The sequence below is a fragment of the Paroedura picta genome, chromosome 1 (genome assembly GCF_049243985.1).
Source record: "Paroedura picta isolate Pp20150507F chromosome 1, Ppicta_v3.0, whole genome shotgun sequence".
Classification (NCBI taxonomy): Eukaryota; Metazoa; Chordata; class Lepidosauria; order Squamata; family Gekkonidae; genus Paroedura; species Paroedura picta.
Window position 1 is genome coordinate 111507796 of NC_135369.1, and position 14177 is coordinate 111521972.

A 14177-nucleotide genomic window follows, 5' to 3' on the forward strand; every position below is an offset into this window, starting at 1 on the left:
AAGGGGATGTGCACCTAGATTCCTTCTACAGCAAGAGGAAAGCTGATTGGTGGAGCAGGGCATGTTTTGGGTGAGGCGTCACCCCTGTCACCCCCCCCCCCTCTAATGGTTGGCAACTCTATATAGCTGAGGCTTTCTCCAATTGCTGCTCCCAGCACTGGTATTCAGAGGTTTGCTGTAAGGACCCAAACAGTGGATGTAACCTATCTTCTTGTATTTATATTTAGAGAAATCTATTGATTTTAAGGTAATTATTCTCTCTGCAGCAGAAAAGTGCATGAAATGAATGAATATATAATTTATATTGCCAGGGTCCACGACTGCTAGCAATTCTAGTAGCTCTGATGAACATGCACTGCTAACTGCCCAACATGAACACTCTTATAGGCTATCATCTATATTAATGCCATATCTGTCTGTCCACTTTTTCCGCCTGAACTATGTATCCAACATAGGTGGAAGAGGCACCACCAGAAAAAAGAAAGGGAAAAAGTATAGACAATTTTAGAGAACTGGAAGCTTTTCAAATGGGATGGGTTCTCCTTGAAAACTAAAAGGAGAATTGTTTTTCATGACTTTAGGGAACCTTTAATGACCGGGACATCTACAGATATCTAAATCTCAGACTTATTTACATGCCTCGCAACCCATGCACCTCATACTAAAGAAAGAGGCAAATATGACTATTCACAGGAAGCAATACAGGAAGAAATACAGAATAAATGTGAGCATCTAGGGAAACAGCTACCAAAGCTCCTCCATATATATTCCAACACTGTTGCTACATCTAAATGAAATGCAACTGATGTATAAAATAAAATGCAACTGATGTATAAGACCTCTGTATGTAAATCAGGATGTACATAAAACTCATTTAAATCACATCCATATAATACTGAAACCAAAAGCACATATGCCTAAAGGAAATAAGTAACCAAGTTACACCAAAATAAGCATGGTTTTACTTGTATTTAAGTATTAAATCTATGATAACTGATGCATACTGCCTTTGGGGGGATTAATTGTGGGATTGCTTCATTTGGATCCTCATAGTGACCTGCATAATTCCACAAGAAGTTGTCTGGCAATATTTGACTGCATTGACTGTAAACGATTTGTGGCACAGTTTGATAGTGTACCTAGTGAACCTGTATGGCACAAAGCTTTAGGAGATTAAAAGACAGGTTAAGCCATGGGTGAAGCTGGCATCTATTTTTAACGGCACACTTTAAAGGGTCTTGGTCCAGCAGCTGCTTCTGTGTTGTCACTGCATGAAGTCAGGCCATTTAATCTTTTGTTTTCTTTTAAACTAATGTATTGATTCCAAAATTTACTCTGAAACATGACCTAATGTACAGTCAGCCCCAAGTATTGGCTAAGTAAAAGGTTATGATTATTAATAATTCAAGGTTTTTCTCTATCCAATGTTCCTTCAATGAAAACTCCAAATCTTTCTCTTTCACATGAGTATGAAAATAATAAGCTCATTTACACATGTACCCTGATATGAAGCATAATTTCATTTAGAATGCACATTAATAGGGTTTTCTAAATGTATTATATAAACTTAATATTAGGGTTTTTGTCTTTAGACTGACAAAGCACTGGGCTTTGTCAGTTTTATACATATTTATTTTTTTATACATATTTATATGAATGTGCAAACATGAAATCTAGTATATGATGCAGTTCAGCAAGCCACACATTTCATAATATTTTAATTAAAACCTATGGTTTCTAGTCCATATTTCTGTACAGATAGTTTTGAAACCATGTCTATACTGCCTTGTGAAATTTCAGAAGCAAAAGAGCCATTGAGAATGTACCAAGATATGACTCATACCTCTTAGCAATTACTTCTTGGTTTTCACCCAAAATATGCATCCTTTTCTCAGTCTCCAGATGTTCCTTTCTTCTCAGAATTTGCCACAAGCACTTTAATACATTTCTAAAGGACACACACACACAAAGCAAATATAAGCAGGTGTTTAATTCACACGACGCATTCTGATTTGTTTGTGGCTTGAAACAGTATATGCACTTACATCACTGGATGGAGAGAACAACAAATAGTTATTCAGAAATTCATATTATTTACATTTACATGCTTACTAATCACTACAGTTGTGTAGAACTCTGCAGGAGTGATAACTTCTAAATCACTATGCTTTGAGTAATGGAAGTTGAAATCATAAGCTCTTCTGGTATATCTAAATGACTAAGCACTATCATAAAATGCTGTATGTATGCGGGTATGTATGTATGTAGGCCATTCACAGAAAGATATGCCTTTTTGAATAGCCTTCTCTCTCCCTGAACACGGACAGAGTGCTGATGCCTTAGGGCCTCTATACATGCATGTATAAGTGTTGGAATAATGTCAATTGGACTTGAACACAGTTACTCTTTTCATTTATGTTTTCACTAATCCAGTCACTGTCACTTGTTAAGAAAAAGAAAAATATTGTTGAACATACCAGAAGATAGGGTTGCCACACCCCCTGCTATGGAACAAGCAATAAGGCAGGGGTAGTCAAATTGCGGCCCTCCAGATGTCCATGGACTACAATTCCCAGAAGCCCGCTGCCAGCATTCGCTGGCAGGGGCTTCTGGGAATTGTAGTCCATGGACATCTGGAGGGCCGCAGTTTGACTACCCCTGCAATAAGGCATTGGGATCCCAATATGGTGCATCCAATTATTCCAATGTAATAAATAGACTTCCAGGGAGTCATCAATCTTCAGTTAATTCTTTAATAAGTAGAATTCTTAATCAAACCTAATGTGTTTCGCTGCCTAGCTTTATCAAGGGACATCAAATTTCAAATTGTTTTCAACTGGAAATTTCAGTTTAGAACAACAATCTCTTAACAGAGAATCTGATATATATGGTTTCTAATTTAACTTACAGCCACCCAAAGACTAGAATGCCTTAAGCTAGGTGTAGCTGTTTATAGAATTTTCTACAACAGTCTTTGGGTGGCTGTAATAGTGTTCAAGTTAAAAACTATACATACCAGATTCTCTGTTAAGCGATTGTTGTTCTAAACTTAATTTTCCAGTTGAAAACAATTTGAAATTTGATGTCCCTTGATAAAGCTAGGCAGCAAAATGTGTTGGGATTAAGAATATTACTTATTAAAGAACTAGGGGCAAAGCCCATTGTATCCAGGAATACAACGGGTGCTAGAGCTTGGTGGTGGGAAGAGGAAGGGGAGGAGTTGTTCAGTCTTTAAGGGCATGGGGTTGAATGTGTGTGTTGGGAGGTTGTGGTGGTGTGGTGACAAATGAGGGCGTAGGTGTGGAGAGATGGGTGTCAAGAGCCTGTGGTTTTGGGAATTTTGGCATAGTGGTTACAGATGAGCTTTCCAGAGCCATGTCTTCAGATATGTGAAGGGAAATTCAGACTGGACACTCTTCTTAGGGGGTGATTACATGGCAACCAATTCCTCCCAGTTCTGCATCATTTCCCTTCTTGTGTGAATTAGGCTACAGACACCAAAATGTCCCCCTGCCCTAATACACAGTACACAGGTGTCCATCCTGCTCCTTCTGTCTCCATTTTTTCACTGTTGATAAAATGTTATGTGCCCACATGCTTCTTTCATAGTTGCTCCTTAGAAGAAGAACTGTTTTTTTGTACCCTGTTGTTTACTACTCAAAGGAGTCTCAAAGCGGTTTACAAACACCTTTTCCCTTCATCTCTCCACAATAGACAACCTGTGAGGAATGTGAGGCTGTGAGAGGCGCATCCTGATTGGCCCCTGCCTCTGACAGGCCATGCCCACTCTCCGCCCACTTAGCCCTTAGGGAAATATTAAATAGGGAAAAATTAACTGAAAATTGAAGACTCTCTGGAAGTCTGTTTATTACATTGGAATAATTTGATGACCATATTGGGGTCCCAGTGCCTTTTTGCTTGTTTCTTGTTTGATCTCTCACTAGGTCCCACCCCTCCTATTTCATTTTTGCACCTCCAGCTAAGGCATGGTTACCTCCTGTTGCCCAATGCTGCTCTCAAAAGCAGTGAAGGGAAAATAATGCTGGTGTCACAAGTGTGATGTGATGTCACTTTCAAGAAAAATCTAGAAATAATGTCACATTGCTCTAGAAATTGCTAGGAACTCCATGGTAAAGCTATAGAGTTTTTCAGTGATTCTTAAGTGATGTCATAGCACATATGATACCAGCATTCCACATAGCTCCCCCCAGCTCTCACTAGTTAGTAGGCACTGTTGTCTGGTAACCTTTCCAGAAGATTATGCAAGACTATATTAGTTGTATACTACTTAAATAGCTGTAGGCTGCTTTCTGATCATTGGACTCTCAACATTTAAAAATTAATTAAAAATAAACAGCAAAGCCCCAAAAATGTAAACATTAAAAGCAAGCAGAATAAAAATCAACAAGCTAAGCCAATAAATAAATAGAGCCACTCAAACCTAAAATTTAATTCGTTTGCTACCAATATTGGGAGATCAAATGCGTAAATGAGATTTTCTGTTTTAATAATTCTTGGATAAGAATTATTAATAATTCAGAGGGGCAGGGTCTAAATTAAAAAATAAATTAAATAAATTAAATAAATTAAAATAAACATGTTGTGCTTATCTGGTCTTCCCAACCATAGGTTTCTAGAGGCAACTGAAGATAATGAGTTAAGAAGAGTGACTAGCAGGAAGTAATTTAGAAATACAGCCAAGTGTATTGCAGAAGGTCCTTTCCTAGCTGTTATTCTTTACTGTGGAAAAAAGATGGTTCTGGTATTAGACTTGTTGGGACATGGACATATGAGTGGTATATAGGGGGAAAACAGAAACTAAGGTACACCATGTGTGAGCCTCTTGTGGCGCATAGTGGTAAGGCAGCAGACATACAGTCTGAAAGTTCTGCCCATGAGGCTGGGAGTTCGATCCCAGCAGTCGGCTAAAGGTTGACTCAGCCTTGCATCCTTCCGAGGTCGGTAAAATGAGTACCCAGCTTGCTGGGGGGTAAACGGTAATGACTGGGGAAGGGACTGGCAAACCACCCCGTACATGGCGTTTTCTGCCATGAAAACGCTAGAGGGCGTCACCCCAAGACATGACTCAGTGCTTGCAAAGGGATACCTTTACCTTTACCTTTATCCACATGACAAAGCACTTTAATATAATGACTCTTCAGATACTGGTTTTAAGGTCCAACATAATATGACATTTGTGTAGTCCTTATGATAGGGACAGGTACCACATCTGGAGTCTACTATAGATATAAGTACCCATACAACTGGGAGGATCTAAGTGGCATGCTCTACTAGATGTCACAGCAAGTGAAGAAGAGCTGAGGGTGTTTTGGCGACCCTGCTTTTTACTGCCGAAAGGAGTCTCAAAGTGGCTTACAATTGCCTATGCTTCCTATCCCTACAACAGGCACCTTGTAAGCTATATGGAGCTGAGAGAGCTCTGAGAAAACTGTGACTAGCCCAAGGCTACTCAGCATGCTGCATGTGGAAGAAAATCATACCTGGTTCTCCAGATTAGAAGCTATCGCTCTTACCCCCTACACCAAGCTAGAGAGAGGTCTTCCATAGAGATAAAGGGCATTCTGTTGTAGAAGAAGAAGAATTTGTTTTTATACCCTTCTTTCAGGAACAGACTGGAAAAGGAAATTATCAAGTTGCAACACTAAAAACAAAGGAATCCTCAGGAATTAACAGAAATGTTGGTTTTGTATTTCATTACATATTCTAACCTCATTCAGCTCTTATATCTGCACTCTTATCTATTTCCCAGAAGGGTCATGTGTCCTCTTTAATTTATTTCTTATTTGGAATAATAGATTAATACAGTACTGTAATAAATAGTAGAATGTAATGTAATTTGGAATGGTAGACGGGAATTTATTTCTCTGGACTGGAGTTTACATCTTCACATGCTAAGTCTTTCAGTTCTTGCTTATACCCAAAATGGAACTTTGTTAGTCTTGAAGGTGCCACTGGACTCAAACTTCATACTTACTTACATTCACAGATCTTATTGATCACTCTCAGCTATAATTGCCCAGTTACTTATGCATCTTGAGTCTAACTAAGGCTTCCTGGCAATCAACACTCCCCCACCACTTCTTTTATGTAATGGTTGAGGAAATTCCATTTCAGAATATCTGAAGAAGTGTGCTTGTACACAAAAGCTTATACCTTGAATAAGAATGGTCTTAAAGGTGCTACTGGGCTGTTCTAATAGAGTTATGAATACATAAGAATAATATTGGAAATGACAGTTGGAATTAATCTAAAAGTAAGTATATTTAAAGGCAATATAGACAATATTAAAGAATAGTTTAAAGTAATACAATTGTAAACCTTGGTCATTCATGAGTCAGCCAAAATATCCAGAATTATCTAACAACTAGTAATCAAGCCCGCTGCGGGGGAATGCAGCGGGCGCTAGGACCTTACATTGTTCTTCGGCGTGCTGGTCTGCGGCTCCTTCAGCGGCGGCGGCGAGCTTCTGGCAGGCTGGTCCGAGGGTCAAAGACCTCCTGCTGCTCCTGCCGGCCGCCTGCGCGTCCCCTTCGGCCGCCGCTTGTCCGCCGCTGCCGCCGCTCCTGCTCCTGCTGGCCAGCGGGCCCGGCCCCTCGGCGGCGGCAGCGGCGGGGCAGGGAGAGCCGGGCGGCGGCGGCGGCGGGGGAACGGCAGGCGGCGGCGCGGCGGCAGGCAGCAGCGGCGGCGGCAGAGGTCCGGGCTCCTTTCAGGCTGGTTCGAGGGTCCCTCGTCTTCCTCGGCGAGCTTCTTTCGGCGTGGGCGGGCTGACACGGCGAGAGGCGCTTCGCGCCTCTCGCCGCGACAGCCCGCCAGGCAGGGGACCCCCGGCAGCCGCGCTTCGCGCAACTGCCGGGGGCTCCCTGGGTCGGCGGCCTGACACGGCGAGAGGCGCTTCGCACCTCTCGCCGCATCAGGTCAGGAGGAACTGCGAGCCGCGCTGCGCGTGGCTCGCAGTTGCTGGAGCTGGGAATCGGAGGGACCAATCGGCAGGCGCGAAGCGCCTGCCGATTGGTCCCTCCGATTGTCTGTCATGAGGAAGGGTCCAATCCGGACCCGTCCTCATCACGGACTAATCCCACCTCCAGACCCCTTACCGAATTATATAGTCCGTGGCGCCCGTGGCGCCACGGGCGGTTTAAAGATGATGGTCTGAGGGTTATTATTACAGGCTGTACTAGGGTGGCCATGAAATCCAAGTGTCCAGTGTCACGAAATCCCCACATCTTCTCTCCATCTCACCTTTGTCTCAGCTCCAGTCCCTCAAACAACAATTACATTTGTCCCTTTGCATGTGCTCTTTTTCACAATTTGGGTCACTTTTGTATCCTATAGTTCAAAGCTATCAGTCTTGTTTTCGTCCATGAAGTCACGGCTGATTTATGGTGATTGTGGGGGGTTGTCAAGGCATGAGACGTTCCAAAGTGGTTTGCCATTGCCTGCCTCTGCATCATTACCCTGGTAATTCTTGGTGGTCTCCCATTCAAATACTGGCCGTGGCCAAAGCTGCTGTGTTCCAACTCTAAAACACAGACCTCTGCAGAGTAGTTTATTTGTACCTCAGGAGTATGTAAATTCCATCTTTTAATATCAATACATCTGTAAAGTTATATAAAAATACTTTGTGCATCATTCATTTCATAACAGGTGATTTCTGTTTAGGTAGTTACAGTATCCTTAATTGAACATTACATGGACTATTAACTATAATCCAATGGACACCAGATTATACCATAAAACTAAATCATCTTTAATTAGTACTGAAATAGATTCATCTTGATATTTTTATATTATTCAAAATTTAATTTAATTAGCACATTTACCTCTCAGATTAAAGACCTATACAATTACCCATCTGCTCAGGTAATGAGATTTAATCTCCCCTTTCTTTGTTAGCTAATTACAGCTTCAGACAGTGTGCTCAGTCCCCCTGCATCAAAACCTAAGATGGGGATGCCCACTTCACAGAATACATGGCTGCTACTTAGATATCACTTCTATAAATGGAAGACTGAGAAACCTATGTTTCATGCATGCTGAGCTCTATCAAATGTCTTTTGTTGTGCTGAACAGCCAGCTTTGGCTTCTTGCCATATTCTGTGCTGGGGGTTTTAGTGTTGTAACCTGCCATGAGCCAGCTTTCTGGGAGCAGCAGGTAAAATAATAATGATGATGATGATGATGACAACGCCGACGACTAAAATGTAATAGTGGATGGATATGAACTGTTCAGAAAAAACAGAATAGATTGAAGAGGTGGAGGAGTGGCACTGTATGTGAGGAAAGGGCTTACCTGTCAGAAAATTCTAGTGAAGGAGAGTATATCTACAGTGGAAAGCATCTGGGTGAAAATAAGCGAGGGGAAAACAAACAGTGTGGTGGTTGGTGTCTGCTACCGACCGCCTGACTAACGAGAAGATGTGGATGCTGCACTTTGTGAGCAGCTTGAGAAAATATCCAAGCAGCAGGACCTTGTCATCATGGGTGACTTCAATCTCCCAGATGTGTGCTGGGAAACAAACTCTGCAAAGCGTCCTCAGTCATGCAACTTTCTGACCTGCCTGGCTGACAATTTCATTTATCAAATGGTAGAGGAACCCACAAGAGGTTCAGCCATACTGGACTTAATACTGACCAACAGGCAAGAGTTGGTGGATGAGGTGAAGGAGGTGGGGACCCTAGGGGGAAGTGACCATGTCCTCATAGAATTCCTTTTGAGATGGGGAGCCAAGGAAGGTTGTAGCCAGACGCGAATGTTGGATTTTCGTAGGGCAAACTTTAATCATAGAATCATAGAACCATAGAGTTGGAATGGGCCATACAGGCCATCTAGTCCAACCCCCTGCTCAACGCAGGATTAGCCCTAAGCATCCTAAAGCAGAGACATGCTCAGAGAATAAACTCAGAGACATGATGAGTGTCATACCATGGACGAGAATGCTGGAAGGGAAGGGAGCATGTGAAGGGTGGGCGCTACTCAAACAAGAGCTATTGCATGCTCAATCAATGACTATCCCAGAAAGAAGATAATACTGCAGGAGCTCTAAGAAGCCTATTTGGATGAACAGAGAACTTCAAGAGGAACTAAGAAAGAAAAGGAAAATGTTCAGGAAATGGAGGGAAGGACAGAGCTCTAAAGAATAGTACCTACAGGTTACTAGGCACTGTAGATCAATCATTAGAAAGGCCAAAGCTGAAAGCGAGCTAAGATTGGCCAGGGAAGCCCATTGTAACAAGAAAAGATTTTTCAGTTATGTGAGGAGCAAACATAAAGGAGGCAATAGGCCCGCTAATGGGTGCAGATGGACAAACTCTAATGGAAGATGCAGAGAAAGCAAAAAGGCTTAGCGCCTATTTTACATCTGTTTTTTCCCACAGGGCAAAGGATTTAGGCACATCTAGAGATAGCAGTAGCCAAAGGATAGTGTCTGGGTGGCAGGTTGACATGGATAGAGAGGTTGTTGAGAGGCATTTAGCTGCACTGGATGAGTTCAAATCCCCTGGGCCGGATGAAATGCACCCGAGAGTACTCAAAGAACTTTCCGGAGAACTTGCAGAACCCTTGTCCATCATCTTCGGGACCTCTTTAAGGACTGGAGATGTCCCGGAGGACTGGAAGAGAGCAAATGTTATTCCGATCTTCAAAAAAGGGAGGAAGAAGGACCCGGGAAACTAAAGACCAGTGAGTCTGACCTCTGTTGTGGGAAGATAATGGAGCAGATATTAAAGGGAGCGATCTGCAAACATCTGGAGGACAATTTGGTGATCCAAGGAAATCAGCATGGATTTGTCTCCAACAGGTCCTGCCAGACCAACCTGTTTTTCTTTTTTGACCAAGTAACAGGTTTGCTGGATCGTGGAAATTCGGTTGATGTCGTTTACTTGGATTTTAGTAAAGCTTTTGATAAGGTTCCCCATGATGTTCTGATGGATAAGTTGAAGGACTGCAATCTGGATTTTCAGATAGTTAGGTGGATAGGGAATTGGTTAGAGAACTGCACTCAAAGAGTTGTTGTCAATGGTGTTTCATCAGACTGGAGGGAGGTGAGTAGTGGGGTACCTCAGGGCTCGGTGCTCGGCCTGGTACTTTTTAACATATTTATTAATGATCTCGATGAGGGGGTGGAGGAACTACTCATCAAGTTTGCAGATGACACCAAATTGGGAGGACTGGCAAATACTCCAGAAGATAGAGACAGAGTTCAACGAGATCTGAACACAATGGAAAAATGGGCAAATGAGAACAAGATGCAATTTAATAAGGATAAGTGTAAAGTTCTGCATCTGGGTCAGAAAAATGAAAAGCATGCCTACTGGATGGGGGATATGCTTCTAGGTAACACTGTGTGTGAACGAGACCTTGGGGTACTTGTGGATTGTAAACTAAATATGAGCAGGCAGTGTGATGCAGCGGTAAAGAGGCGAATGCCATTTTGGGCTGTATCAACAGGGGCATCACATCAAAATCACAAGATGTCATAGTCCCACTGTATACGGCACTGGTCAGACCACACCTGGAGTACTGTGTGCAGTTCTGGAGGCCTCACTTCAAGAAGGACGTAGATAAAATTGAAAGGGTACAGAGGAGAGCGACAAAAATGATCTGGGGCCAAGGGACCAAGCCCTATGAAGATAGGTTCAGGGACTTGGGAATGTTCAGCCTGGAGAAAAGGAGGTTGAGAGGGGACATGATAGCCCTCTTTAAGTATTTGAATGGTTGTCACTTGGAAGAGGGCAGGATGCTGTTTCTGTTGGCTGCAGAGGAGAGGACACGCAGTAATGGGTATAAACTACAAGTACAACGATATAGGCTAGATATCAGGAAAAAAAATTCACAGTCAGAGTAGTTCAGCAGTGGAATAGGCTGCCTAAGGAGGTGGTGAGCTCCCCCTCACTGGCAGTCTTCAAGCAAAGGTTGGATACACACTTTTCTTGGATGCTTTAGGATGCTTAGGGCTGATCCTGCGTTGAGCAGGGGGTTGGACTAGATGGCCTGTATGGCCCCTTCCAATCTATGATTCTATGATTCTATGAATAATAATAATAATAATGGTGAGTACATAAAATAAAATTTGGTGTGACTGTTGCTGAATAAGCTAATCACATGTAGGTTTCACACTTTTCCTTATACATATATAACTTGCAGATCTGTAAATGAATGTCCTGCAGCCACTCCACTGACCACCGTTGAAGATCCGTTATTTCTCCTGATCCAGGAGACTTCTTTTTTGGTACATATGGAAGACACTAGCAGTCTGATTCATTTGCCAGAAGCAAAAGTTAAAATTCTGAAGGACACTGATCTAACCATGCCAAGGAGATTTAGTTTAGTGTAAAAGCATGGCAAAGAGTCAGATAACCCATTCCGTGTAATGGAGACATCAAAATACCTGATATGCCCAGGACCAGTGGCTGCAAAGGTGCATTGAAAGAGCATTTTCCAATGTATGTGGAATGAGCCACTAGTCCTAAAGTTCAATTTCACTGGGAGATCCCTATAGGCAAATCCAAAATGTTTCCAATGAGACCCATATTGACCCTCCAGTATCCTTGAATAAAATATATCTTGCACAGCTGTGTAGCATTGTAGCTAACATGTTGGACTAGAATCTGGGAGAATCATGGTTTGAATCCCCACATTGCCATGGGTGCTTGGTGGGCAGCCCTGGACCAGTGACTCCCAATAACCTACCTCACAGAGTGGCAGTGATACTTAAACGTGGAGGGGAGAGTGATAACATAAGCTACCCTGCGTCTGACAGAAAAATGGGATATACAGATCTAAATAAAGATCGAACAACAGCATTGCTCCTTCATGTACCTGCACCATGACAGGTGAACATTCACCAACAATTGTCCAGATTTTTGTATGGGAATGATGAGTCCCGGGTGGTGGTGATGTGGAGCTGCACCTGTTGGTCTGCCACTGGTGAAAGACACAAGCTGGCTGCCAGAAAGAAAGCGGAGTGACTGGCTTCGCCCTAAGTCGCTGCAATCAGGCCTGAGCAGTGATTAGGCTTCGACAGCTGGCCGTCTGCAAGCCTTCCCCTTGCTGCTCCCTGTACCCTTAATACTGGGGGGGGGGGGCTTCGTGTACCAGCTGCTGCAGGCAGGCAGGCAGGCCGGCCGTCGGGCGGGAGGAGGCTCGCCTGCAACTCGGTCTCTCCGCCCGCTGCCCCCAGCCCCAGCCTTTGCGCTGCTCCTGGGCTTCTCCGAAGCGGCAGCAGCAGCAGCCCGCACTCAGCATGCGCGGCAGGTGAAAGGCGGCGCAGAGGAGCTCAAGCCGCCCCCCAGTGCCGCGATCTCCCGGGCTGCTTCGGTGGCTCGAAGCGACGGCGGGGAAGGGAAAGGAAGGGCTGCGCTGGCCTGAGACCCAGCAGTCCCACTGGAAAGCTCGCCCGGCCTCCTTCCACTTGCTTCGGCTCCGGAACCCTCTCCTCGGGCTGACAAGGCGGACTCGGGCCCGATGGTTACCATGGTGACCAAGCTGGTGCACTACCTGCACCTCAGGTAAGACGGCACGCGCTGGCGCCTCGGCGCGCTGGGCTCACCTGCAGTCCGAACTCTGACCAGATGGAGACGCTCCTCTGCTGGACCCTCACAACACCTGCAGCGCGAAGGGGCAGCCTTCCTCAAACAGGAGATGTACTATTGGGATGAGCACTCTCTCGCTTGCTGTCTCTCACGCACGCACACAATACTGCAGTGAAATCCTACGTGGAGTTACCCCAGCAACAATTATTTTCATTTCACATTAAAATGAGTGTTGTGTAGGACAGTACTTGAATGAAGTTGATTCTTCACAAGTACACTATTTTTAGTTCAATTGTGATTGGCTTCTCAGCTGCAAAATACACCCCACCCCACTCCTTCATTGAATTGTCTGTCTCTTCTTCATAATCTAAGCTTTTAGAAAAAGACAAAAAATTGATTGTAGCAAACAAGTAGAACTGAATTTTACATTGCTATTTGTTAAGAGCAGTCACTGATATGTAACAAAAGATCTGCATATCCCAGAAGGAAAGGAAATAGAAACATATTTTAAGTACTTTCTCCAGCTACTGATGCTTACGCACTGATTTCCTTGAGCATGAGGTGATTGTTGTGATTTCATTACAACTCAATATTTATGAGATGCTAATGCAGCACACATTCTGCTGACTTATATGGGATCTTCCTTAAATCTGTTTTCTGTTGGTTGTGCTTGCCCCACACACATGGATACTCTTTCAAAAGCTCATATTTTAGTTATGCTAGATGTTTTTGCTGTGCTTTTTAAAAATGTCTGTACCCTGCGCCTCCCCAAATGCCACTTCACCAATTGCTAAAGTCTCATTTTCAGAAATGGAAGGTAGCCTGAAGTTCAAGAAACATGGCTGTAGAGCCTCACTAAACATGTGGAATGAGCTGCATGGTACTTTTGATTAATGTGTATATACCATATTTTAGCTTTCTGTACTCATGTATCACAGAAATGGTAGACCTTCATGAGTGAGATCCAAGTCCTCTTCTGTAAATGATGACCTGGAAGAATTTGAATTATTTTGTTAACTTTGTTTTCAAAATTATTTTTGGAACAGGCATTCCTGCTAGGTTTGTTGTATATATGCTTTAAACCATTTTTGAACCAATTAGGTACTTCAGTCTCTCATTAAGTATTTTAATATGCAACTCCAGTTTATGTTTGTGGAAGTTATGACTTTGTCCATTTTTAAAGCACTCTTTAGGAAACATGTTAATACCTGACATTCTATTATATTTGAAAAACTTTTAATGGTGAGGTGAAAAGAAAAGCAAACCATGTAGAAATTTATCCTGGTGGATACTCATGGCTGCTAGTCAAAATGAATTCTGACTGGCAAGGCATCAACATCTATAACCTCAAATCCATTCTGCTTAGTTCCAAGAGGCTTTTTACTGCTCATTATCTCTTGGTGAAGCATCTGGAGCACTGGTAGGTACAAATGAAAGGCTTTCTTCTTGTCAAAAATGGGGTGGTAGTGGCATACTCTGTCCATCTGAAAGCTTCTGGAAACAGTTTGGACAAAAAGTATTTTGGTATAGGTGAACTGATAATATTTATTTGATTTATTTATAAACCCACCTGTTTTCCAACAGAGATTGGACCCAGAGTTTGGATGAATGCTGTTTTCAAAACC

General features: G+C 43.1%; 1 protein-coding gene and 1 long non-coding RNA gene across 5 annotated transcripts in view; one reads left to right on the plus strand and one right to left on the minus strand.

Annotated features, from left to right (window-relative positions):
• Positions 1-13084, minus strand: part of LOC143845167 (uncharacterized) — a 37587-nt gene extending 24503 nt beyond the window's left edge. For 2 of the 4 annotated variants that reach the window (XR_013234301.1, XR_013234304.1), the window contains exons 1-2: positions 12570-13084; positions 1844-1948 (exon numbers count right to left, since the gene is read on the minus strand). This is a non-coding gene — a long non-coding RNA (uncharacterized LOC143845167). The remainder of the gene's footprint in view (positions 1-1843; positions 1949-12569) is intronic. The other 2 variants (XR_013234303.1, XR_013234302.1) reach the window with 1 other exon arrangement.
• The window catches only part of ARHGAP18 (Rho GTPase activating protein 18), a 107588-nt gene continuing 105657 nt past the window's right edge, over positions 12247-14177 (plus strand). Inside the window, exon 1 of the mRNA XM_077353287.1 lies at positions 12247-12528. Coding sequence (XP_077209402.1) covers positions 12485-12528 — 44 coding nt within the window. The 5' untranslated portion in view covers positions 12247-12484. The remainder of the gene's footprint in view (positions 12529-14177) is intronic.